The 27,988-nt window shown below is 42.1% G+C and overlaps 1 protein-coding gene across 2 annotated transcripts in view; it reads right to left on the minus strand.

Moving 5' to 3' along the window:
* RIMKLB (ribosomal modification protein rimK like family member B) overlaps nt 1-18,351 on the minus strand; it is a 52,226-nt gene extending 33,875 nt beyond the window's left edge. Inside the window, exons 1-2 of one of the 2 annotated variants that reach the window (XM_053556215.1) lie at nt 17,964-18,351; nt 8,522-8,746 (exon numbers count right to left, since the gene is read on the minus strand). In XM_053556215.1, the coding sequence (XP_053412190.1) occupies nt 8,522-8,696 (175 nt within the window). In that variant the 5' untranslated portion in view covers nt 8,697-8,746; nt 17,964-18,351. Of the gene's footprint in view, nt 1-8,521; nt 8,751-17,963 lie in introns of both variants that reach the window. The other variant, XM_053556214.1, reaches the window with a different exon arrangement.
* Between the last annotated feature and the right edge of the window lie 9,637 nt (nt 18,352-27,988).

Raw genomic sequence — 27,988 nt, forward strand, 5'->3', positions numbered from 1 at the left:
CACTGGCTATGTTCACAGTCCAAGGACAAAAACTCACCAAAAAGCCAAGAGCTAGACACAGGACACTTCACCTCCACCCACACCTTACCATTATAGTTCCTTTTGTGCAATTTCCACCTACAAAAAAATACAAGGCATACTAAAAGGCAAAAACCACAATTTGAAGTAAACAAGCATCATAACTAGGGTCAGACATGGCAAGAATTCAAAAGACTGTGATTAATAGGCTAAGCACTTTTTTTTTTTTGAGACAGAGTCTCACTTCGTCACCCTCATTAGAGTACTGTGGCGTCATAGGTCACAGCAATCTCAAAGTGTTGGGCTCAAGCGATTCTCTCACCTCAGCCTCTAAGGACCTAGGACTATAGGTGCCTGCCACAACGCCTAGCTATTTTTAGAGACAGGGTCTCACTCTTATCCAGGCTGGTCTCCAACCTATGAGAGCTCAGGCAATCCACCCACCTTGGCCTCCCAGAATGCTAGGATTACAAGCGTGAGCCACCAGGCCCAACCAGGCTAAGCACTTCAAAAGAAAAGTAGACAACATGCAAGAACAGATGGATAATGTAGGAGACATACGAGAAGTCTAAGAATCATCATAAAGAAATGTTATAAGGTCAAAAACACTAACAAAAACAAAGAATGCTTTTGATGGGCTCATTAGTAGAATGGATGTGGCAGAAGAATTCAAGAATATGAGCTTGAAGATATGACAAAAGAAACTTCCAAAATTGAAAAAAAAAAGAACAAGGGGGGGGCGGGGAAAAAAAAAAGAAAGACGAAAGGAAGAGAACAATGTCTAAGAATTATAGGACAACTATAAAAGGTATAATTGACAAGTAATGGAAATACTAGAAGGAGAAAAGAACAGAAGCAATAATGACTAAGAATTTTCCCCAAAACAATGTAAGATACTGATTTAGGAAACCCAGAGAAGACAAAGCATTTCTGGATAAATGCCAGGAAAATCACACCAATGTTTATCATATTCAAACTTCAGAAAACAAAAGATGAAGAAAACACTACAAAAAGGTCAGAGGAAAAAGACTTTACCTTTAGAGGTACAAAGCTAAGAATTACCCCTAACTTCTCAGATCCATGTGAACAAAAAAGAAGTGGCATGAAATATGTAAGATATTGGAAGAAAACAAGCTAGAATTTTGTACTATACAAAATTATTCTCCAAAAATGGGGAGAAAGACTTTTTTAAACAACAACTGAAGGCATCAGCTGCCAATAGATGTGTCATGCAAGAAATGTCTAATGAAGTTTTTTTCTTTCCTTTTTTTTTTTCTGTTATGACAGAGTTCTACCCTATGCCCTGAGCAGAGTGCAATCATGTCATAGCTCACTGCAACCTCAGACTCAGGCTGTGGGCCTGGACAACATGGTGAGACCCCATCTCTAAAAAAATGTTTTAAAGATTAGCCAGCCCTGGGAAGAATCAACATTGTTAAAACGTCTATACTACCCAAGGCAATAAGATTTAATGAAATCCCCAATAAATACCAACATCATACTTTGAAGAACTTGAAAAAATAGTTCTTTGCTTCATATGGAACCAGAAAAAAAAAAAAACTGGTATAGCAAAGACAATTCTTAGTAACCAAAACAAATCCAGAGGCATCAGTCTACTAGACATCAGGTTAAATTACAAGTCTACAATAATCAAGGCAGCATGGTATGGCACAAAAACAGAGACATAGACATATGGAACAGAATAGAAATACCAGAGATGAAACCTCTTAGGTCTGATCTTTGATAAACCAAACAAAAGCATCTAGTGGAGAAAAGAATCCCTATTCAATAAATGGTGCTGGGAGAATTAGATAACCACATGTAAAAGACAGAAACTGGAGCTGCACCTTTCACCACTTACAAAAATTGACTTGCAATGGATAAAAGATTTAAAATCTAAAACACAAAACAATAAAATCCTCAAAGAAAGCGCAGGAAACTCTTGATTTTTTTTTAGCCTGGGGAAAGCTTACGTAGAAGACTCCACTAGCAATCACAACAACAAAAATAAATAAATGGGACTTAATTAAGCTTAAAAAGCTTCTGTACAGTTTAAGGACACAACAAAGCAAAGAGACAACCTTCAGAAGAGGAAAAGATATGCATATGACAAAGGGTTGATAACTAGAATCTACAGAGAACTCAAATTAATCAACAAAAAAAGAAACAATCCCATCTATCAGTGGGCAAGAGACATGAACAAAACCTTCTCTCAAGAAGACAGAATGGCCAACAAACATATAAAAAAAGCTCTTTATCCCTAATCCTCAAAGAAATGCAAATCAAAACCATCCTAAGGTATCACCTAACCCCAGTGAGAATAGCCCACATCACAAAGTTCTGAAGCCGCACATGCTGGCACGGTTGTGGAGAGAAAAAAATACTTCCACATTGGGCGGCGCCTGTGGCTCAGTAGGTAAGGCGGCGGCCCCATATACCGAGGGTGGCGGGTTCAAACCCGGCCTCGGCCAAACTGCAACCAAAAAATAGCCGGGCGTTGTGGCGGGCGCCTGTAGTCCCAGCTACTCAGGAGGCTGAGGCAAGAGAATCGCTTAAGCCCAGGAGTTGGAGGTTGCTGTAAGCTGTGTGAGGCCACGGCACTCTACTGAGGGCCATAAAGTGAGACTCTGTCTCTACAAAAAAAAAAAAAAAAAAATACTTCCATATTGTTGGTAGGACTGCAAACTACTACAGCCTCTTTGGAAAGAAGTATGGAAAATCCTCAAAGAATTCAAAATAGACCTTCCATTTGATCCTACAATCCTATCACTAGGTTATCTACTCGAAAGAAAAAGCATCATTTTATCTTAAGGGTATTTGCACTACATTGTTTATTGCAGCTCAATTTATAATCACCAAGATGTGGAATCAACCCAAGTGCCCATCAACCCATGAATGGATTAATAAACTGTGGTGTATGTATACCAATGAATGCTATTCAACCATAAAAAAGATGGAGACTTTACATCTTTTGTATTAACCTGGATAGAGGAGGAGAACCTTCTCTTTAGTAAAGTATCATAAGAATGGAGAAGCAAGTATCCAATGTATTCAATACTAATACGAAGCCAGTGGACAAACCAACACATGCTCACACAAAAGAAAACTCAATTTAATTCAAGTGGGGGGAAAGTGGCAGTAGTAGTGAGAGGGGAAAGAGGAAGACGGAGGAGGGTTGACGTGCTCTCACCTAATGGGCACAATGTAGGGGTACACAGCACACCTCTTGGGTGAGTGGCACAACTACAACAGGGACCTTACCTAACAAAGCCCAACTCTGTAACCCATTTTACCCTTGTATTAATCAGAAATAAAAAAATAATAATAAAACAAAACATTAAAAAAGAAAAGATCAGCCGGGCATAGTGGCACATACCTGCAGTCCAGCTACTGGGGAGAATCACCTGAGCCCCGAAGTTGCAAGGTCCAGTAAGCTATGATGATGCCACTGCAGTCTAACTTGGACAACAGAGTAAGACCCTGTCTCTAAAAGTAATAATACAAACGATGTAGTTGTCTCTTTGTATTCACAGGGGATTGGTTCCAAGACCTTGTGTGGATACCAAAATCCGCACAAGGTCAAGTCCTGCAGTTGGCCCTCAGTATCCACGAGTATTTTTGATATGCATTTGGTTGAATCTGCAGATAAGGAGGGCTGACTATATTTGATTTCATGTATAATTAATGAATGTGTGTGTTGTACAGACATACACACGCATTAAAGAAGTGAGGGATAGGATAATCCCAGAGACTGGAAGAATTACCAATATTTTGTTATAAGAACTTGTACTACTCATGAACTGGTACAGAGTTATTTAAAAGTGAACTTAGATTAGTTGTAAATACACACTGCAAACCCTAAGAAAACCAATCACTTAAAAAAGTTAAATAACTGAAATACAAAGGAGAAAAACAGAATCATATAAAATGTGCAACTTGAAACCATAAAATACAAAAAAAGTGGAAGACAAAAACAGGAACAAAGAACAAAGGCAAGAAACAGAAAATAATAACCAACATAGTACCATGCTAACAGTAACCAACATGCTAACCCGACTATACAAGTAATATTTAAAAAATCAATGGTTTATACTCCAATTATAAAACAATACCATACAAAAGCATCAAAAAACAAGATTCAATTAAATATTACCTACAAGAAACCTACTTTATGGCTGGGTGTGGTGGTTCACACCTGTACTAGCACTCTAGGAGGTGAAGGTGGGTAGATTGCCTGAGCTCATAGGTTCAAGACCAGCCTGAGCAAGAGGAAGAGCCTGTCTCTAAAAGTACCTGGGTGTTATGGAGGGTGCCTATAGTCCCAGCTACTAGAGAGGCTGAGGCAAGAGAATCGCGTTAGCCCAAGAGTTTGAGGTTGCTGTGAGCTATGATGCCACAGCACTCCACTAAGGGTGACAAAGTGAGACTGTCTCAAAAAACAGACAAACAAAAAACACTAAAAACAAAGACAACACAAATTATGAGTAAACAGGTCACAAGGTTTAAGGAAAGAAGCCATCTGTGGGGCGGCGCCTGTGGCTCAGTGAGTAGGGCGCCGGCCCCATACGCCGAGGGTGGCGGGTTCAAACCCAGCCCCGGCCAAACTGCAACAAAAAAACAGCCGGGTGTTGTGGCGGGCGCCTGTAGTCCCAGCTGCTCAGGAGGCTAAGGCAAGAGAATCGCATAAGCCCAAGAGTAGAGGTTGCTGTGAGCTGTCTGACACCACAGCACTCTACCCGAGGGCGGTACAGTGAGACTCTGTCTCTACAAAAAAAAAAAAAAAAAAAAAAGAAGCCATCTGTACAACATAAAAGTACAAGGTGAACTAGCAGGTACCAATGTCCAGAAGACCTAGCTAAGATTATTGACGGAGGTGGCTAAATTAACCAGAGATTGTCAATTAAATCAAGCAGTCCAATATTGGAAGAAGATGCTATCTAGGATTTTCACAGCTAGTGCAGAAGCTGACACAAAGCTTCAAGAGGCTTACTCTCTTGTTAAAAGCTAATGCAGCTGTTGATTTTAAGCTGAAGGCAATGCTCATTTACTGTTCTGAAAATCCCAGGGTCCTTAAGAATTATAATAATCAATTCTGTCTATGCTCTATAAATGGAAAAACAAAGCCTGGAGGACTATTCACACCATGATTTATGGAAATATTTTAAGCCTTCTGTTAGACTTACTGCTCAGAAAAAGACTCCTTTCAAAATTTCACTGCTCAACAATGTCCCTAGTCATCCTACCTTGTATGCCTGATGAAGACATACAAGGACAATAAAGTTCTTTTTAGGCTTGCTACCACAGTATCTATTCTGCAGCCCATGGGTCAAGGAGACTTCAACTTTCAAGTCTTAATATTTCAAAAACATATTTTGTAAGGCTTTTGCTGCCATAATTAGTGATTCGGTGATTCTTCCAATGGATCTGGGCAAAGTTAATTGAAAACATTCTAAAAGGGGGGCGGCACCTGTGGCTCAGTCGGTAAGGCGCCGGCCCCACATACCGAGGGTGGCGGGTTCAAACCCGGCCCCGGCCAAACTGCAACCAAAAAATAGCTGGGCGTTGTGGCGGGCGCCTGTAGTCCCAGCTACTCGGGAGGCTGAGGCAAGAGAATCACTTAAGCCCAGGAGTTGGAGGTTGCTGTGAGCTATGTGAGGCCATGGCACTCTACCGAGGGCCATAAAATGAGACTCTGTCTCTTAAAAAAAGAAAAAACATTCTAAAAGGGATTCACCCCTCTAGATGCCATTAAAAATATTCATGATTCATACGTGGGAGGAGGTCAAAATATCAACATGAACAGGAGTTTAGAATAAGCTGATTCCACCCCTCAAAGATGACTTTGAAGAGTTGTTTCAAGAGTTCAGTGAAGGAAGTAACTGCAAATGTGATGGAAACTGTAGGAACACTGGAATTAAAAGTGGAGCTTGAAGATGTGACTGAATTACTGCAATCTTATGATAAAAGTTACACAGATGAGGAGTTGCTTCTCATAGATAGGAAAGTAGTTTCTTAAGATGGAATCTATTGCTATTAACATGGTTGAAATCACAAAAAAAGATTTAGAATATTACAGAAATTTAGTTGATAAAGCAGAGGCAGGGTTTGAGAGAATTGATTCCAATTGTGAAACAAGTTCCAGTCAGTGAAATGCTATCAAAAGAGCAGCACATTACAGTGAAATCTCTTGTGAAAGGAAGAGTCAATTGATGAGAGAAACTTCATTATTGTTTTATTTTAAGAAAATGCCATAGGCATTGCAACTTCAGCAACCACAACCCTGATCAGTCAGCAACTGTTAAACCAAAAGTCTGTGACTCCCCTTTCTAGCTTTATTGTGATATTTACTTTATCATGGTGGTCTGGAACTGAACCCATGATTATTTTGAGTTATGCCAGTAAAATGATCTTCAGCAACTTTATAACCAAGCTTTCAAAAGACAGAGCTTTGTTATTTATTTATTTATGTATGTATTACCTGCTCAAAACCTCTTTTTAAACCATGCCTCCATCCCCATGCCACTGCTAAAAGAATCACTAGATTTTTTGTTTTTAAATACCCTTAACAAACTGATCTGGCTCCAGGGCATTAAAACTGTCCCTGTAGAGTCTGAGGCCACATCTCCACTAGAGGGAGTATAACCAGTAACAGTCAAAAGTTCTGGCTCTGTCTCTAGTTGCAAGACCATAGGGCAAGCTTTTTACTCTTATGTAAAGCAGGGATAATGGTACTTTACTCTAAATAGTAATTAAAATACATTATCAGCTGCTTAGTAAGACTTATAGCAGTCAATTCTACTAGACTCCTGAGCTCAATGGGAACAGAGACCCTTTATTTTGTTTACTATTGTGTACTGGAACGGGCCGGACAAACAGTAGTAATCTACCAAATATTAGCTGACTACCGAATGTCAAACAATTGACCTTAAAAGGTACGAATCTCATTCTGCAACCTTCTATTTTGGCTTTTTCCCTTGTTAAGTTTCTCATCATCATCATCATCATAATAATAATAATAATAATAACCTCCAAGAAATAGATGTTACTGATAAGACGTAACTTCCCATACTCCCTAACGAGTATGTTTTAATGGATTTTGTGGTATCAAAATTTATGTCCTGGGCAGCACCTGTGGCTCAGTGAGTAGGGTGCGGGCCCCATACAGGGAGGGTGATGGGTTTGAACCCAGCCCCAGCCAAACTGCAACAAAAAAATAGCCGGGCGTTGTGGCGGGTGCCTGTAGTTCCAGCTGCTCAGGAGGCTGAGGCAAGAGATCGCCTAAGCCCAAGAGCTGGGGGTTGCTGTGAGCTGTGACGCCACAGCACTCTACCAAGGGTGACAAAGTGAGGGTCTGTCTCTAAAAAATAATAATAATAAATTAAAAAATAAAATGAACTGTAGAGCCAAAATTTATGTCCTCAATCTATGTTTCATCCTCTGCTCAACACTAAAAAAGGGCTTATCAGCCAAGGCATGTGAATTAACTGAACTGATGGGTTCGAGACCAGCCTGAACCAGAGTGAGACCTGTCTCTTAAAAATAGCCGGGCGTTGTAGGGTGCACCTGTACTCCCAGCTACTTGGGAAGCTGAGGTAAGAGAATCACTTAAGCCCAAGAGTTTGAGGTTGCTGTGAGCTGTGATGCCACGGCACTGTACCAAGAGTGACAAAGTGAGACTCTGTCCCAAAAAACAAAACAAAAGGTCTTAGCAGCTCAAATGCAAACTCTATCCTGTATCGAATGTTACATCTTAGAACTTTCAAAGTCTCAGCATCAATTCCTGTTTTGAATGTGAATAGAGTTCTAGATCCATCTCCACTCACAGAGCAGTCTGGATAGAAAAATCAAACCAACTGTGACATTCCCTTGAGCCAAGGACTAATCAAAAGCATCACCCTATCTCTTCAATTTTATGAAGGCTAAGAGAAATGATAAAGCTGCCAAGAAAAGGCATAGGCCTACCTGATGCCAGACCCCTTGTTAATCTCCTTTATCAGCCCAAGATCCTCAGAGACTGGCAAATTGTACTTTCCATCATTGCATCCTCAACTGCACGTGTACACTGTCCTTTGTGAAATAAGTAATTGATGAATGAAATCTTGTATTAATAACTTTGGTTTCCTACGCATCATTTTTCTGATTTTCTGATTATAAGATCTTTTGAATCTTCCATAACATCGCTAAGCAGATCCTCCAAAAATAATCACCAACTGGAGAGGGGCAGCTTTATTCATTATGCCAGAACTTAAAAAGCACCATGATATCCTTTAATAGCTGAATGAATAAAATGTGGGAAAGGCAATAAGAAACTAAAAAAGATGGGGACAGGCAGCGCCTGTGGCTCAAAGGAATAGGGCGCTGGCCCCATATGCCAGAGGTGGTGGGTTCAAACCCAGCCCCGTCCAAAAACTGCCAAAAAAAAAAAAAAAAAAAAAAAAAAAAGAAAAAGCAAATTCATCATATTCTATGTAAAAATCCAAAGCATCACTTAGTAAACACTTACCTAGGTTTCCTTGCTCTATTGTCAGCACCACTTCATCCATCACCACAGCCCTAAAGTCCAGTTCCTCCTCACAACACTTGGCCTTCAATGCTCGTAAGATCTCTTTTTGGGGATAGTCTTCTGTGATGCGACGATCTGTCAAAAACCACAACTTGGCAGCCACAGAGCTACACATCTTGATCTGCTTGTTCTTTTGCGTAGATTATTTCTTCTTAAATGCAAAGTCTATCTAGATAGAAAATACACATAAGATAAACCAAAAACTATTTGATGAATTTCACAAGTAAACGCTATCATTACATACTAATTACACAAACAAGGAAAAACAAGGAGAGATACCTTTTTCCCTTTTAATTAAAATTAAAAATTTTATGCCGCTAATAATATGGAAACTGGCAACCTCTCTAAAATTGAGATTTCGCCATTTTCCCTGAGGAAGCTGCCAGTGTAGTAGGTCACTTCTCAAACTTTCAGTATTTTTCCTATACTTTATACTGCATAGGAATATACTTTAATCTGATCACCAGCTTTTCATTGTTTTATCCCCTCCTTCAAAATGCAACTTCCTTCATATAAACATGAAATAAATGAGATTCCTATCATCAACAATACATCCCCATCTTTCCCATCACTGGAAACCGCAACTAAGCATATTTTTTTATCTGTTAAGTTTCACATTCAATTTTCTTGCTTTGTTTTAGATATGTAAGAAAAAAGAAAAGAAAAAAAGAGTACCTAAATCACTAGCTAAGCGTCAATGCTGAAGTCATTTACACAACAACCTCAATCAAAATAAGTTAATGAGAAATTGAGGAAAAGGACTTTGAATAATTAAAACAAATGCCCAGATTAATTTAACAGATTTGGATTTCAGAGGAATGCATGCTCTTACACTCAATGTTTTTATTCAAAAAATACATTTTTTGAAACAGATGAAGCTTTTTACTAGAATACAAGAAGGATTACTTTTTCCCTAGACAATGTCACTTCTCCAAGTTTACAGCATGAGCAATACAACAGATGAAAATCGTCTCCTTGAGAAGCAGCAAACAAGTTACAAGTTTGAGAAGCAACAAAAAGCTTTAATTTTTACCAAAAAAACACAAAATCTCAAGTATCATTCAAATATTGTTTCAGATGATGTGGCAAACCCAATGCAGAAGGAATGGGGAAGGGCAAAAACTAAGAGAAGCAAGTCTCACGCTATTTGGTAACTTCCTAAAATGGGCAGACAGAAGTGGTTTACTCTCATAGATAAAAGCCCAAAGGGCCTGCTCCAAAGATGCACATGGTTGGATAAGAACCCCGTTGGGCAAAGGCACCACCAGAGCCAACAGTATACACCCCAGCACCTTCGCCTGCCATGCCTGTGCCACACTCACCAGCCTACTACTCTTAACCCACCTACTATCCTAAGATCCACTATCTTGAAGGTAAAGTTTCTGCTAAATAAAATGCAGAGTATCTAAACTAGATGTAGTAATAACTCAACTTATACACATACTAGGAAGGAACTATCCTAACTCAATGGTCAACCTTTTGGAACTTATGAGGCTGGGCTTGGTGGCTCACACCTTTATTAATCCCAGTACTCTGGGAGGCCAAGCCGGGTAGATTGCCTGGAGCTCACGAGTTTAAGATTAGCCTGAAAGTGAGACCTCCCTCTAAAAATAACCAGGGGTTGTAGCAGACACTTATGGTCTCAGCTACTTGGGAGGCTGAGATTGAGGAAAGAGGATCGCTTGAGCCCAAGTGTCTGAGGTTGCTATGAATTATGATGCCGCAGCACGCTACCCAGGGAAACAAAATGAGGCTGTCTCAAAAAAAAAAAAGAATACTATTTATGTACAGAATATCCTGTATATCCTACAGCACAAACTTTTACTCCCTTTTCTTTAAACAGAATGTTCTTGATAAAACCTTTTCTCTTATAAAATTTTCTTAAAAAGAGATTTCTACTTTAACCATAGATGTGGAAAAGGAACACAAGCTAAGCTGCACTAGGAAAGATCCCCAGCTTCCCTTGAGGAAGAAACTATTAAAAAAATGCCCTTGGGCGGCGCCTGTGGCTCAGTGAGTAGGGCGCCGGCCCCATATGCCGAGGGTGGCGGGTTCAAACCCAGACCCTGCCAAACTGCAACAAAAAAATAGCCGGGTGTTGTGGCGGGCACCTGTAGTCCCAGCTACTCGGGAGGCTGAGGCAAGAGAATCGCTTAAGCCCAGGAGCTGGAGGTTGCTGTGAGCTGTGTGATGCCACGGCACTCTACCACGGGCCATAAAGTGAGATTTTGTCTCTACAAAAGAAAAAAAAAAAAAAAAAAAGCCCTTAAAAATTAATCAGTATCAAGGGGCAGCGCCTGTGGCTCGAATGGGTAGGGTGCCGGCCCCATATGCCAGAGGTGGCGGGTTCAAACCCACCCACGGCCAAAAACTGCAAAAAAAAAAAAAAAAAAAAAAAAAAGTAATCAGTAGTCTTTGAAACATGCACCGATCTCCAATACTCTACAGCCACATCAGTACCTCCCTGTTAGTTAGGGACTCTCCTCAGTTCACTGATGAAAATTTCATTGTGTGGTAGGCTTTCACCTGAGGGAATACTTGCTGGCCCAATAGCTATCAGAAAAGGATGTTATAGCCACTGGCAAATGGGAAGCAGAAATGTTCTGCTGATTACTGATACATCAGCTATCCGGAAATACTGTATCATGGGCCACAACAGTAACGTAACTGGGTATTTCCAATGATTCTGTAATCAGACAATACTCCCCTTTCAAGAGCCACAAAACCTTCAATCAACATGTTCTTCTCCATCAAACCTTTCATTGCTGGGTATAGTAGTCCACTCCTATCCACAGGGGATACATGCCAACTTCAGAAATACTAAACTCAATATATACTATGTTTTTTCCCTATGCCTATATACCTATGGTAAAGTTTAATTTACAAATTAGACACAGAAAGAGATTAACAATAACAAAATATAATAATAATAATATACTGTAATAAGTTATATGAGGGCGGCACCCGTGGCTTAGTGGGTAGGGCACCGGCCCCATATACCGAGGGTGGTGGGTTCAAACCTGACCCCGGCCAAATTCCAACAAAAAAATAGCTGAGTGTTGTGGCAGGCACCTGTAGCCCCAGCTACTCTGGAGGCTGAGGCAGGAGAATCACCTGAGCCCTGGAGTTGGAGGTTGCCGTGGCACTCTACCAAGGGCGATAGGGTGAGACTCTGTCTCTAAAAAAAAAACCAAAGTAAGTTATACGAATGTGGTCTCTCTCTCAAAATACAGTATCATCTCGTATTGTGTCACAGGTAAATGAAACCAGAGAAAGTGAAAACAATGGAAAGACAAAATTGCAGATAAGGTGGGGGGGGAATACTGTATTTGTTTAGGATATCTGATTCATAATTGTTGTTTAACCCCCATCTAGACACCTGTCACCTAGGTTGAGTTCACAACATGGGGTCTGGCCTCTGGCTGCAGAGCCAGGCCCAGTACAGATGGCAAAGGACTGAAGGCAAACCACACACTACTAAAGGACAATTTGGGGCTTCCTGCTCACACTCTGCTGTCTATGAGGAATGACCTGGGAGCAGCAGGTAAATATGGTGTGGCTTCCTTGCAGAGGGCACACATAATTCTAGATGGTAACAAAGCTGGCAAAGATAAATAGTGTAGTCCCTGGCTCACTTGCTGGTCCTGGACAGGGAAGGGGGCATGCACTTTTCTTTGACTCCTTTCTCCTGGCAACTTTCCTTCTGTATGTAATGTCCAGAGCTCCATTCTTAAAACTTTTGCTTTTCCATCTTTAGAAATGTCATCCTTGGGCGGCGCCTGTGGCTCAGTCGGTAAGGCACCGGCCCCATATGCCAAGGGTGGCGGGTTCAAACCCAGCCCTGGCCAAAGTGCAACAAAAAAATAGCCAGGCGTTGTGGCAGGTGCCTGTAGTCCCAGCTGCTCGGGAGGCTGAGTCAAGAGAATCGCGTAAGCCCAAGAATTAGAGGTTGCTGTGAGCCGTGTGACGCCACGGCACTCTACCCGAGGGCGGTACAGTGAGACTGTCTCTACACAAAAAAAAAAAAAAAAAAAAGAAATGTCATCCTTATCTAGGTTTCAACTATTATCACTGAACCCTAGATCCACTAAATATCTCTTTCCAACTAGGAGTCTTGACTGAATTTTCATGAGCCTACTAAATGCCACTCACTATTGCCTCAGTTGAACATGTAAAAAAAAAAATTATTTTTATTCACACACCTGTTTCAGTGCTGGTATGTCAACTTAGCTAGGCTATTGTGCCCAGAGGCTCTACCTCTAATAATAATAATAATAATGACAATAATATTCACCAATAAATGTTCATGAAAAAAAGTACATTTCGGGGCGGCGCCTGTGGTTCAGCGGGTAGGGCGCCGGCCCCATATGCCGAGGGTGGCGGGTTCAAACCCGGCCCTGGCCAAACTGCAACAACAAAATAGCCGGGCGTTGTGGCGGGCGCCTGTGGTCCCAGCTGCTCAGGAGGCTGAGGCAAGAGAATCGCTTAAGCCCAGGAGTTGGAGGTTGCTGTGAGCTGTGTGAGGCCACGGCACTCTACCCGAGGGCGGTACAGTGAGACTCTGTCTCTACAAAAAAAAAAAAAAAAAAAAAAAAAAGTACATTTCAAACTTAGGAAATTTGTATGCTATCTAATTGTCACTTAAAATAGCATCGTTTTAAATAGGTGCTCAGTTTATAAAATGCCATTTTCCTCATCAGATTAATTTGAAGGTAGACAGGAATGCTATGAAAACAGGACCAGAAAGTGAGATTAGTCAAAGATGACTTAACAGTGATTAAAAAAAAAAAGTAATGGTCATCATACTCCCCTTTGTATACACAAGAGTATACCTCAAAAACAGAGTTAACATATGATTTTCCCACAATATTCATGTCACATTCACTCATACTCGCCTTATAACTCTTTTCATTTATGATGTCTTTTAAAAAAGGAATGATTATATACATAACCGTTTTCCTGTTCAAACTCAATAAGGTCTATTAAGAGTGCAAAAAGTGATGGTAAAACTGAGCGTTCGCCCAGAAAAAGAAAAAGCAAATTAACGTAAGAAAAGGCAACACTTGAAAGTATATGAGTAAGTGCCTATACTTTCTAATGATTCCTACAAAGAAACACAGGATAAATGTGAGAAACAGAGCAGAGGTCAGAGGTTAAAAACATGGTGATTTACATTTACATTTCACCACTTTCTTTTTTTTGAGACAGAGTCTCACTCTGTGTCCTGGGTAGAATGCCATGGGTTTTAGTGCACAGAAACCTCAAACTATTGGGCTCAAGTGATCCCATACCTCAGCCTCCTAAGCAGGTGGGGACTACACGCACCTGCCACAATGCCCAGCTAGTTTTTCTATTTTTAGTAGAGATGGGGGCTGGCTTTTGCTCAGGCTGTTCTCTTGAGCTCAAGCAATCAACCTACCTCGGCCTCCCAGCATGCTAGGATTATAGGTGTGAGCCACCACTCCCAGCCTTCTCCAAACATTTTCTACATACATTTTCTCATTTACTATTATAATAATTATGTGAAGAATTCAGGCATATATTATCCCTATTTTTTTTTTTTTTTTTTTTTAGAGAAAGAGTCTCACTTTATTGCCCTCAGTAGAGTACTGTGGAGTCACACTGCTCACAGCAATCTCCAACTCCTGGGCTTAAGCAATTCTCTTGCCTCAGCCTCCCAAGTAGCTGGGACTACAGGCACCCGCCACAATGCCCGGCTATTTTTTGTTGCAGTTTGACCAGGGCCAGGTTTGAACCCGCCACCCTTGGTATATGGGGCCGACTCCCTACTCACTGAGCCACAGGCGCCACCCAGCCATTACAATTTCTAAATGCTCTTTCTGGTACCCTTAAGACTTAATCCCACTTCCAGAACATTTTTTTTTTTTTTTTTTTTTTTTGTAGAGACAGAGTCTTACCTTATTGCCCTTGGTAGAGTGCCGTGGCGTCACACAGCTCACAGCAACCTCCAAATCCTTGGGCTTAGGCGATTCTCTTGACTCAAGCCTCCCAAGTAGCTGGGACTACAGGCGCCCGGCTATTTTGTTGTTGTTGTTGTTGCAGTTTGGCCGGGGCTGGGTCCGAATCCGCCACCCGCGGCATATGGGGCCGGTGCCCTACCCTCTGAGCCACAGGCGCCGCCCCAGAACATTTTTAATAAACAATAAAAATCTCTATGAATCCTTATCTCTAAAAGTGTCCTCCAAACAGTTGTCACCAAACAACATACAATAAAACTGACTTTATGTTTGGTTTTCTCTCACTCTTTAGCATGTTGTTCATGTTCTTCCTCTATCCATTTTCATTGAGATTTATATCTCTATGCCTGCTCTCCTGAGGAAGATGATAAAAGCTACTTCAACTTCCCAAGGTGAAAGCACTCACTTTGCTCTATTCCCTACTGGCCTTCATGGTTGATCACTTTCATCTCACAGAGAGGGGAGATGAGTAAAGAATCTAGTGACCTACCCCTGTAGCAAATCCTATGTGTATACGAACTGGGGAAAGGGAGAACTGGGAGGTATTTTAAAAGGTATGTTTCTTTTTGTCCCAAGCTAATGTCTGAGCTTTGGTTTGTGGTTCATTGGTCATAGAAAATAAAAATGTCGGGCTGGACTCGGTGGCTCCTGCCTGTAATCCTAGCACTCTGGGAGGATGAGGAGGGTGTATTGCTTAAGCTCAGGAGTTTGACCCCAGCCTGAGCTAGAGTGAGACCCTGTCTCTAAAAATAACCAGGCATTGTGCCAGGCGCCTATAATCCCAGCTTCTTGGGAGGCTGAAGCAAAATAACTTGAGCCCAAGAGTTTGAGGTTATTGTGAGCTATGATGCCAAGGCACTCTACTGAGGCCAAAATGAGACTCTATCTCAAAAAAAAAAAGAATGAATGAATGAAAAGGAAAGGAAACAAAAACGTCCACTTTATTGTTTCTTCACAATATGTCTTAGAAGGGGTAGAAGATTTAAAAGATTCTGCAGCGAGGGGGCACCTGCAGCTCAGTGGGTAAGGTGTCAGCCACATGACACCAAGTCTGGCGGGTTTGAACCCAGCACGGGCCCGCTAAAAAAAAACAAGGACAAGTGCAACAAAAAATAGCCATGCATTGTGGCAGGCACCTGTAGTCCCAGCTACTTGGGAGGCTGAGGTAAAAGAATCCCTTCAACCCAAGAGTTTGAGGTTGCTGTAAGCTGTGGTGGCACAGCACTCTACCAAGGGAGACTCTGTCTTTAAAAAAAAAAAAAAAAAAGATTCTGCAGAGGAAAAGAGGACTAGAATGAGAAGAGAGAAGGAAAAATTAAGAGATAATTTTCTTGTCACTCTCTCCTCCACTCCCAGATGCTACTACTGGAGTAAGTAAATTCAATAGGGACTCTAAGAAAAATAGGAAACATTAAGAAGCTATCCACAGTCTGGGGTGTGGCTCACACACCTGTAATCCTAGCACTCTGGGAGGCTGAAGGAGGACCACTTGAGCTCAAGAGTTTGAGACCAGCCTTAGACCAGCCTGCAAATATCGAGACCCTCATCTCTATTAAAAATAGAAAAATTCCCCAAATAAACACTGGTTACTCTGAAAAAAAAAAAAAAAAAAAAAAAATAGAAAAATTGGCCAGGTGTGGTGGCATATGCCTGTAGTCCCAACTACTCAGGAGGCTGAGGCAAGAGGACTTGCTTGAGCCCAGGAGTTTGAATTTGCTGTGAGGTAGACTGAGTCCACAGCACTGTAGCCAGCAACAAAGCAAGACTGTCTCAAATAAACAAACACTATTCAGTAAAAACTAAGGTAAGTCAAATTGTAGCTTGTAACCAATGAGCTAAAGGTTACATATATATACTCTCAACTCTTTAACCCCTGTAGGCAAAGAAAAGTGGCTCTTGATTGAGTGGAGTACTGTATGTGACTGAATGTGCATTCCCCTTCTTGGCTCTTTTCTAAGAATCACAAACTGCCCCCCTGTCAAGGAGTCTCCAAAACCTGGTAGGGGTAAGAGAAGACAAGACAGAAAAATAAGGAGACAGAAAAAAATAAAAAAACACCCACAGCTATGGTGCCAAAAAAAACAACTAAATCAATGACATGAAAGAAGAAAATTAACAGAAGTAAAATAGAAGTGAACATAAGACTGAGTATCTCAAAAATAGGTATCCTCCTCTTCGACACACTAACCAAGCAACACATAGTAACCATTAGAAATTAACTAAGACAAATTTTTAAATTAGAGGCTTACATATTAAGAAATAAATGTTGACTCTCCATGACTGGAATTTCAGAGTTGTTTTTCTTTTCAAATGAATATCTTAAAAGTATTATGATTTTTAAGAGATTGTTTTAAAAAAATAAACAAAAAAAGACCTTTAAGCTACCCAACATTGTGAGAGAATTAACCCCACACACAAAGAAAAATATTAAGCTGCCCATTTTCTTTCTTATACATTTAGAATTTAACCCAACTCCACAAATGCGGAAACAATATATATAATTAATGGGAAAGTAATATATTGAAAGAATTACATTCACCATGGTTACTGTAATAATCCCATTCATAGAATAAACACTCCTCAGTGTCCAATATACATAGTATGCGCTGGAAAATAAAAGTTTTAAAAACTTAACATCCCTATCTCTATTCATAAATACAAATAGGATAAAACACTGGAATTATAAATCTGTGACTAGAAATGAGGATAAATTAATACGAATACGATAAGACTTAAGTTATTAACCCCTGTGTGGAGTATTTTTTGGGGGAAATTTTACATTATGGTCAAATTTTTAAAATCCAAAATAGGCAAGCAATTATTTGGTCATCCCCTTCTAAGTCAGAGGGCTGTCAAAGGAAAGAGGAATACTGTCACATTCCCTGAAATATACACGTAAGGGAAAAAACATGGAACTGAAAACAGTACGGTGTCACTAGAGGACGAGCAGCACTTCATCCTCGTCCCCCGTCACACCACGGAATTTGAAGCAGAGGGTAGGGATTACCACCCTCCCAAGGGCAGGCGGGCACCCGGCAGGTTTTGCGCCAGCTCGCATTCTCAGGGTTACCACACCCCTCACCCCAGGGGAGACCAGACTTCTTCCACGCCCCGGTCGCCGCCTCCCGCTCAGTCTCGCCTCCCTCCCAGTCTCACGCACACGGCACCAGCAAGCCCCTCCCCGCACGCGCGCGGGCCAGGTCCTGCCTCGCTCCCCACCGACTCCCGCACCGAGCGACCACCGGCCTTCTCAAGCCCCGAGCCCCGGGCGCGCTCCGCCCCTCTCACTGCCAGGGCCGAGCCCCCCTCGTCCCGGAATCCATTCCGCCGAACTCGCCCCGTCGGCAGGGCGTGCCTCCGCCTCACTCCCCCACCCCGGGAAGGGAAGCGACCGTATAGCTCACCTGGCTCTGGCGGCTCCTCTCTCGCTCTCGGGCGGCGGGTCCCGCAGGGGCCTCGGAAGAAGCGCGCGCCGCCGGGCCGGCTGGAAGTCGGAGGAGAGGAGGGGGAGGGGGTCGGGATGCCGGGAGCCGCCTTTCTCCTCCGCCGACCGCGGCTCCCGCGGCCAGGCCGGGCGTCCTCGCACGCTGGCCCACTTTCTCGCAGCCTCGCGGTCGGCCGGCCTCTCCCTCACCCGCACTCCCCCCCACACACTCACACCCGGCCGCTCCTCGTTCCCTCACTCGCCTGTCGCGCGCGCGCGACCCCGCTCACACACAGCGCGCGACGCCGGCGGAGACCGCCCCGCGCTCCCCCAGACCGAGGCGCCGCGCGCCGCCCTTCCGCGTGCCGAGGACCGGCGCGCGTCCGGCCCCGCCCTCCCGGCACAGCGGGCGGGGGGCGGCGGCCGACGGAGCGAGGGGCCGGGCCAGGCCGCAGATCTGACACCTGCGTCGAGACCCGCGCTCCCAGCTCCCGTCCGCGCTCGCAGCCATCGCAGGCCCGGGGCGGAAGGGAGGCGGGGGTAGGACGCGCGCTGGGAAGGAAAGGGGAGCACGAGAGCGCTCAGAGGACGCGCATCCCCACCCGCCCCCAAACCGTCTTCACAGCGAAAGGGAAACGGGTGGGGGGGGGGGGGTGGCGAGGTGGGTTTCCAGCTCGAAACCGCGAGATGAGTCCCTTCCGTTGTACGCCCTCCGCGCCCTCACACTGCCCCCGCTGGCCCCAGGCGTCCGCACTTTGAACCCTGTCGAGCGCCCACCAAGCCTCTTGGGCTCGGTGTCCCGACTGCGTATACGATCCGCGCTTCTGCGCCTCCTGCCCAGCCTTTCTGACCACCGTCTAGAACCTTCTCTTGTGATCCCTCCCTCTGGGATGCAGAGATTTGGAGACAGGCCCCTTAGATGTGAACGTAAAGACAGTACATAAACTATCTGGGCATCGGTAGGCTAGATACAGTCGGTTCTGCCGCCTGGAAGCCAGTGTAAACCTTGGACAGGTTGGTGGCTAAACTTCGTCTGAGCCTTTGTTACGAAAAAGATAAACAATATAATTCCGAAGTTGCTGTGAGAGTGAAATGAGATATTTCATGCTTTTCAAATTTTATGCGAACATGTTGTAAATACTAAACTATATAAAATAAAATTACAGTCCTAAAGAAGCTAACTTAAATTCAACTACATCACTATTTTTTCTAGATGTGAATAAAATCAAAGGCAGTGAAAGACTTCCCTGGTTTATCTTGTAAGGTTCATTTCCAAAAAACTTTTAGTCACAAGAGATCCCAGATGTGAGATACAGTAATGTCCTTATCAGTTTGTCTTCATGCAGGCTACATCCCCTTCTCAGTCACCTCTCAACAATTTCTTTTCAGTGTTCCTCTCCCAATCTATTGCCAATATAATTTCACCATCCTTCTGCCTTTTCTTCATTTTAGCTTATTTCTCTGAAAGTATTGAGAGTCCTTTAAGAAATAGATGATAACCTAGGGTGATAACTTCTGAAGCCAGCCTAGATTAGATTTCTAGTTCCACTGGCTATGTGATCTTCTGAAGTAACTTAACCTCTCTGTATCTTCATCTACTGAATTGTAAAAGAGAGGATAAAAATAGTTACTTCACTGAGTTGTCATAGAAGTTAATGAATACTGTATATAATAAATGTCTGGAATGGGCACAGTGGCTCACACCTGTAATCCGAGCACTTGGGAGGCTGAGGTGGGTGGACTGCCTAAGCTCATAGGTTCCAGAGCACCCTGAACCAGAGCCAAGACCCCATCTCTTAAAAATAGCCCAGCATTGTGGGAGCCTGTAGTCTCAGCTACTTGGGAGGCTGAGGAAAGAGGATCACTTGAACGTGAGAGTTTGAGGTTGCTGTGAGCTAAGACTCCACAGCACTCTACCATGGGAGACCCAGTGAGACTGTCTCAAAAAAAAAAAAAAAGTCTGGGCTGAGCAATGTGGCTCACACCTGTAATCCTGGCACTCTAGGAGATTGAGGCAGAAGAATTACTTGAGCTCACCCATCTCATTTATTCACTCAATCACCCTCAGTATTATTACTCACAGCAACCTCAAACTCTTGGACTCAAGAGATCCTCTTGCCTCAGCCTCTGGAGTAGCTAGCTGTTACTACAGGCGCCTGCCACAATGCCTATTTTTTTTTTTTTTTTTTTTTTTTTTGGTTTTTGGCCAGGGCTGGGTTTGAACCTGCCACCTCCGGCATATGGGACTGGCGCCCTACCCCTTGAGCCACAGGAGCCGCCAATGCCTGCCTATTTTTAAGACTCCCTCTGGCTTTTCCTCAGATTGGTCTCAAACTCCTGAGCTCAAGAAATCTACTGCATCTCTATTAAAAACATAAAAATTAGCATATCATTGTGGCCTCGATACTGGCAAGGCTAAGGCAGGAGGATCACTTGAGCCTAGGAGTTTGGGGTTGCTGAGTCTGGGGTACTCCAGCCTGGAGAAACAAAGGGGACTCAGTCAAAAAAAAAGAAAAAGGGGAGGGAGAAAGGAAAAGGAGAGGAATGAAGGAAGGAAGGACGGTTATGTCTGATACAGAGTGCTAGTCTAAGTGTTTATGCTATTATTATGTTATACCAGTGAAAGTGATCTAGGATAGTCAATTTCTTTCATAAAAGGACAAATTTAGAGGACAAATGGGCTCTGTGATAGGCTACCTTCACAACAAAGAGGATAGGTCTACAGAACTAAAATGTTATTTACCTCCACTCTGATATAGCCACCTGGGCCATAAAGTGTATTCAATCCAAAGACCAAGAAAAGAAGCATTTCGTGACCAAGAAAAGTTTGATTACAGAGATACTAACAATATGAAAATCTGACAAAAGATAAATTGGGGCCAGACATGGTAGCCCTAGCCCCTGTAATTGTAGAACTCTGGGAGGCTGAGTGAGGGAGGATCGACTTGAGGTTAAATGAGACTAGCCTGAACAAAGGTGAGGCCCCTTCTGTACTAAAAACAGAAAAATTAGCTGGCCATGTGCTTGTAGTCTCAACTACTTGGGAGGCTGAAGCAGGATTTCGTCAGCCCAGGAATTTGAAGTTGTATTGAGGCTAGCTAGCCCAGGCAACAGAGTGAAAATCTGCCTCAAGGAAAAAAAAAAAAGAAAAAGTGGGGAAAAGTTCCACTGAGGATAAATAACTAATACTTAGCCTATTCCTTCAATACCACTGTAAAAAAAAAAAAAAAAAAAAGTCAATTCATGATAACCATGCACTCCAAGAAAAAGTGGGTTGGACTGATAAAAACTGTGGATAGTGATTATTTAAATTAGTAACTCCCTTGCCACTTGCCCTATGTTTTCTGCTCAAGAGGCTGCAGGAGGCTGAAGCAGAAGATCACTTGAACCTTGAGGTTGTCGTGAACTAGACTGAGGCCAGGGCACTCTAGCCTGAGACAACAGAGTAAGACTGTCTCAAAAAAAATAAATAAAATTTTACAAATAAAAATAAAAGGCCAGATGCAGTGGCTCATGCTTGTAATCCTAGCATTCTGAGAGGCCAACGTGGGTGAATTGCCTGAGCTCAGGAGTTGAGACCAACCTGAGCAACAGTGAGACCTCATGTCTAAAAATAGACGGGCATTGTGGTGGGCACCTGTAGTCCCAGATAGTTGGGAGGCTGAAGCAAGAGGATTGCTTGAACCAGAGTTTGAGGTTGCTGTGAGCTATGAAGCCACGGTATTCTTAGCCAGGGTAACAAAGTGAGACCCTGTCTCAAAAAAATAAAAATAAAATAAAAAGGTTTTCATTGTATTGCTAAAATATCCTATAGCACATTCTAAGATGTTCCTAATGTATAACAACATTGCTTTTAACTTTAATAGGGGAAAAAACAAAACTCCAGGCTATATTTAAATAAAACTCTAGGTCAGGTGTGATGGCTCACACCTGTAATCTTAGCTCTTTGGGAGGAGGAGAGAGGAGGATTGCTTGAAAGCATTAGCCAGTTGGGTGGCGCCTGTGGCTCAACGGGTAGGGCGCCGGTCCCATATGCCAGAGGTGGCGGGTTCAAGCCCAGCCCCGGCCAAAAATAAAAAAAAATAAAAAAAAAAAGAAAGCATTAGCCAGTCATGATGGTGTACCCCTGTAGTCCCAGCTGTTTGAGAAGCTGAGGCAGAAGGATCAGCTGTGAGCTATGATGACACTACTGTACTCTAGTCCTGGCAATAGCCTAAGACTGTCTCACAAGCAAACAAAAATAAAAGGAAAAACAACAAAAACAAGGATACAGCTTTATTTTAAACACATCGTTATCATTATATTGATAATTATATAAGGAAATGATCAAATCCATATTGTTTGTGTGAATTGATGAGAGAGCAGAATTTATTTTCACCATTTCCATGCTGGAAAACCGAGGTCTAGAAAGGCTGTACATAGAATCAACCATAGTCTTCAACCATTCATGGTTGAGAGATAGGTATGGACTCATACCTCCTTTGTTTGGGTAGTAACCTATGCTCGAAAGTATTTTAAGGAGCTTGTCTTAACCATGTACCACCAAGTTGAATGACCTGGGGAAGTCATACTGTAAGTAATGCAGAATCTATGGAGTCAGATGAATCTGATTTGAAATATGTTGGTGCCAGGATTCCAATCCCAGATATTCTTTTTTTTTTTTTTTTCTGTGGTTTTTGGCCAAGGCTGGGTTTGAACCCGCCACCTCCGGGATATGGGACCAGCGCCCTACTCCTTGCGTCACAGGCGCTGCCCCCAGATATTCTGATTTAATCTATTTTTAGAAGCTCTCCAGTTGATGCAAATGTAAATAGGAATAAGAGCAAAAATCTAGGAGTGTTTTGGTTTAGGTAAAGGAAATTAAATTACCTTTAATTTCATCTCATGGACACTATTTGCCCACAGAATTAGTCTTCCATTCATAGGCACTTGCAATAAATATGCGTGTATGTATAACTACTTGTATTATCAAACCTATCTAACATTGTGAAATTCATCTTTGATGTTTTACTATTTTGGTATCAATTATTTTTGGATAATATTTGTCAATATTTATTGAACATGTTGTGTATTATGTTAGAATTACCTCACTAATCATTATTATTTAATAAAGTAGTGCTAATGTTACCTTCACTTTGCTGATGAGAAAACTGAGGTTATGGAAGTTAAGCAAAAATTTCATGCCACAAAAAAAAAAAAAAAAAAAAAACTCATGCCACTATTAAATACAGCTAGGATACTTCACATACTGGAGACCTTTCAAAATTAATTAAATAAGAATATCAGGGATTGGGATCCAAGCATCAACTTTTTTTTTTTTTTTGCAGTTTCTGGTCGGGGCTGGGTTTGAACTCGCCACCTCAGGCATATGGGGCCGGCGCCCTACTCCTTTGAGCCACAGGTGCCACTCTCAGGCATCAACTTTTTAAGACTTCTCCAAGGGATTATAATGTGTGGCCAGGATTTAGATAACCAACATTTAGATATTGGAATTAACTATACTATTTGACCTCCTTGAAATGCACATATTAATCTAGCCATTTCAGTTAATCAGATTAGCTGGTTAGAATATGATAGCTAAATCTGCAGTACAAAACATTTTTAGAATTCTTGGTGATACAAGAGGAAGGTAACGGGGAGGCACATAAAAGTGGGGTTTAATGAAAACAAAATGTCCCCTTAATAAAGTTACTGGGTCCAACCAACCCCATGTCTCTGATTTTCCTTGCATACATAGGTATATATCTACATCAGACAGGAAAGCATACCTTAAACATGGAGCAACATTATTCCTAGATTATAGGTCAAGCAAAAATCTTTAAGTGCCTCATACACACCATCTGTTGCAAATCATTTCCTCTTGGGTTAAAGACAAGGAAACAAGCTGGAATTTGATCAAAATGCCTCAAAGTAGTAAAGAGGGAAATTATAAACAAGAATTTAATCTCTAAATGATTATGAGTGGTTATCAGTACCTCAAAGTGTTCTTTATGGAGTATCTCTTGTGATTACTGCAAAGTCACATGGCTAGAGAAAAGGTGGTTGGTGTCTTAAACCAGAACCTTTGCTAGCAAATAAAAAAACTGTAGCAGCAGCTGCAGTAAATCTTGCTCTCCCAACTGCTTCCTCTCCCAGAGCCAGCCAGCTAGAACCAGCCTGACAACAACAGCCTTTGCAGTAAGAATAGCTAAATACTGGTCTAGCCTTTCTCCACCCATATCCCTCCTCCTTTTCCTCCACTCCATCTCTGTGCATTAAACTGAGCACTTTCTAACTATACTAAGAAAATGCTGATGCCTCAGACACAAAGGGAGATGGGTGGGGAAAGGGAGAAAAAGACCATACACTAGCTGAATAAGAGAAGAGAACGGTGGCTCACGCCTGTAATCACAGCACTCTGGGAGGCTGAGGCAGGTGGATTGCCTGAGCTCACAGGTTTGAGACCTGCTCTTGAAAGAGCGAGACCCCATCTCTAAAAATAGCCCAGAGTGGTGGCAGGTGCCTATAGTCTCAGCTTCTTGGGAGGATGAGACAAGAGAATCACTTGAGCCCAAGAGTTTGAGGTTGCTGTGAGCTATGATGCCATAACACTCTACCGAGGACAACAAAGTCAGACTCTGTCCCCCCCCCCCAAAAAAAGAGAAAATAGAAAGAAGTCTTAGAAAAAGACTTGATGTAGGTTTTCTTCTTCCTTTAATTATGTCTGGTTGCCATTAAGTTTTCTTTTTCTCTATCATATAGGAATCAGCAGGATTTTGCTTGTCTAAATGCAGGTTCCTTGGCCCCACCTCTAACCTTCTGAATCTGCCCATGTAGCTATACATTTCTTGAGCCACTCAAAGCTTCTAAAATCAGCCATGTATCTACAGTTTGAATAAGCATACCATATGATTCATAGACACATGGAGTTTTGATAGTACTGTCTGGGAGACTGAAAGTTGTTTGTAAAATTTATTTAAAGCACTCAACACTAATAAGCTCATCGTAGTCTCAAGCAACCTTATATGGTTAAGCAAATATTAGTCTCTTTGACAGAAGAGAAAACTGAGGCAGTGAGATTAAATAACTGGTGGCAATTTCTTAGTCTCCTGATTCCCTGTCCATGGGAGTATCTTAAAAGTACATAAATCTAGAAGAATGGAAGAAGAAAAAGTAGAATAAGTAAGTATGGAAAAGTAATGTATTCTCATCTAAAGAATGTGTCAAGCATTTAAAGGAGAAACAAAACCCCTCATTTGGTAGCACCCATAGCTCAGTCAGCAGAGCGCTGGCCACATACACCCAGGGTGCCGGGTTGGAACCCCGCCCAGGCCTGCTCATCATGCAACCAAAAAATAGCCGGGCGTTGTGGCAGGTACCTGTAGTCCCACCTACTTGGGAGGCTGAGGCAAGAGAATTGGTTAAGCCCAAGAGTTTGAAGTTGCTGTGAGCTGTGACACCAAGGCACTCTACATAGGGTGACAGCTTGAGACTCTGTCTCAAAAAAAAATAATAATAAAAATAAAGAAAGAAAGAAAAGAAAACCCTCATTTGGTGCAAGAAAACAGACTGGGACCAAAATTATCAAAAAAATAAATAAAACCCCTGTTGCGTGACTGGAGATGCAAATGGACACAACAACCCCAAACCAAAAAAACCCACATGACTGAACTGATAGATCATCCATCCATGGAAGCCAACCATAGAAATGATAACATACAAGCCACACAAAGATGGGAAACCTGTGTATTACAGATTCTTCTCTGGATTCCACAAGAGCTATGTAGATCTGTCTTCACACATCTATGTCACCAGCAGCACCCTGACCGGTTAACAAACATTTACAGATTAAATGAATGAATCAATGAATCAATTCTGGAAGCATACTAATGGTCTGGCACCAGCATAATCATCCTTGTCTGCTTTTACTATCTTTTGCACAATAAAAAATTAGACTAGGAAGCCCTGTTCATTAGTCTAAGTTCATGTAATTAACAAAGAAACAGCAGTTCATTTTGTCCAAATTCTTACCTTTCCTACTATTTAATTTTGTTTTTAAATCACTTCTTTTTTCTTGTTCAAACCCGCATTGGTCGCTGAACTTAATTATATATATTTTTTAATTTTTCTTTGCCTTTCATACTTAACCTCTCTTCTTTCAATTCCTGAATTCCCAAACTTTCTCTCTCTTCTTGATTTTTCTTCTCTTTCAGTACCTTTCAATTTGGGTTTCGTGCTAACAGAAATGTACAAAGTAAGACAAGACAGCCAAAAGAAAGAAAAAGAAAACCAAAGGAAAATGTCCAAGTATGATTACTAGAAGAATCTCTAATACATAGGTTTCCCATCTTTATTTCTTGAGACTTCTCTGGACAATTGGGACAAACAACTTAGATACTGTCTAGCTTTACATGTAAATGTAAACTTAGGCTTGAGGAAAACACCAGAAATACATGACACACATAATTCCAGTCTTACAATACCTAACGTATCCTACATCGTACAATGTTCCAACCCTAATGGGTTTGAGTATCTTTCTCTTTACAGATGAGCAAACTGAGACACAATGAAGTTAGTCACAAGTGGCAAAGCCAAGATTTGAATCTAAGAAAAGTACATGCTCTTAACCAGAGCTCTTAACCACTTTGTTCCAACACTTTTTGTAATCCCTCCAAGGACTGTAAGATTGTCTGCAGATCCCCTCCATGTCTTAGTAAAGTTTACTTAAATAACAATGCCTGCTGTTTTGGATTATGCTCCAACAGCATTCTCAAACATTTGAAAAATAAAGGTGCATGCATATTATAATTTGCCACAAAGGATCTAGGAATCCATTTGCAAGAACAAGGTCTCCATTTATAAAAAAAAAAAAAAAAAAAAAAAAAAAAAAAAAAAGGGGCGGCACCTGTGGCTCAGCGGGTAGGGCGCTGGTCCCATATGCCGGAGGTGGCGGGTTCAAACCCAGCCCCGGCCAAAAAAAAAAAAAAAAGAATCCCTTAATCAAGCACCACCTAAAAAGATTCAACAAAAAAAATTGTTGCCAGCACATGTGTGATTCTTCAAATATGTACAGATTCTATTTTAATAAAGCATAAATCCATTTAAGTCATAAATGGAATTGCTAACAAAGCTTTTTATCGTTATGCTTTTTCTCAAACTTAAGATATGAAAGTAAAACTACTATCTTGGGCCAGCACTGTGGCTGTTGGCTGCACTGGCTGAAGATCAGAAGTCTGAGAAAAGTCTGAGTTAGAGCAAGACTGGTCCTACAAAAAAATAGGCATGAGCCTGCTCCCCCTGCTCAAGAAGATGAGACAGGACGGTCACTTGCGCCCAAGAGTCAGAGGTAGCAGTGAGCTCTGATGATGCCACTACATTCTAGATGGGTGACAGAGGGAAATTCTCAGTCTCTCAAAAACAAACAAACAAAAAAATCTCCTATTATCTTGGGGGAGACTAAAATTGGTGAGTTTTAGAAAGGGATACACTAGCATGTTGGGACAAAAAGGAGCTAGCAGAAAACCCAGTTTAGTGGAGAAAACAGAGCTTAGTGCCTAACAGAGGCCCAAAGTAGGTCAGCGTCCCCGACAGTCACAGCTGGTAAAGAGTGATGTCACCCGAGAAATGGGGGCGGGGAGGTGGAATGTAAGGTGGGGAAGGGGAGAGACCCTTTCAGGGGAAGTGTTGGGGGCGGAAGAGGAGGGGTTTGCCGCGGCGTGTTTTAAGCATGCCTTTTGTAGGCTGATGCAAAAACAGCTGAAGCACCGCCTCTTCCCCGCTCTCACCCGCTTTCTCGCAGGCCTCAGTCCTCGTCAGACCCCCTCTGCTGAAGACAAAGACGCCAGAGAGGAATGCGGAGAAAGTCAAACGTGAAAAAGAATGATTTCGATGGCGAGAGGGTGAGGAAAAAAGTGAACGAGACTGTTAATCAAATCCGGGGAAACACGATGGAGAGGAAGAATTTAAAGGAGAGAGGAGGAAGGAAAAGAGGAGAAAGGAGGAGGGAAGGACGGCTGAATAAAACAA

The sequence above is a fragment of the Nycticebus coucang genome, chromosome 12, assembly GCF_027406575.1.
Source record: "Nycticebus coucang isolate mNycCou1 chromosome 12, mNycCou1.pri, whole genome shotgun sequence".
Lineage (NCBI taxonomy): Eukaryota > Metazoa > Chordata > Mammalia > Primates > Lorisidae > Nycticebus > Nycticebus coucang.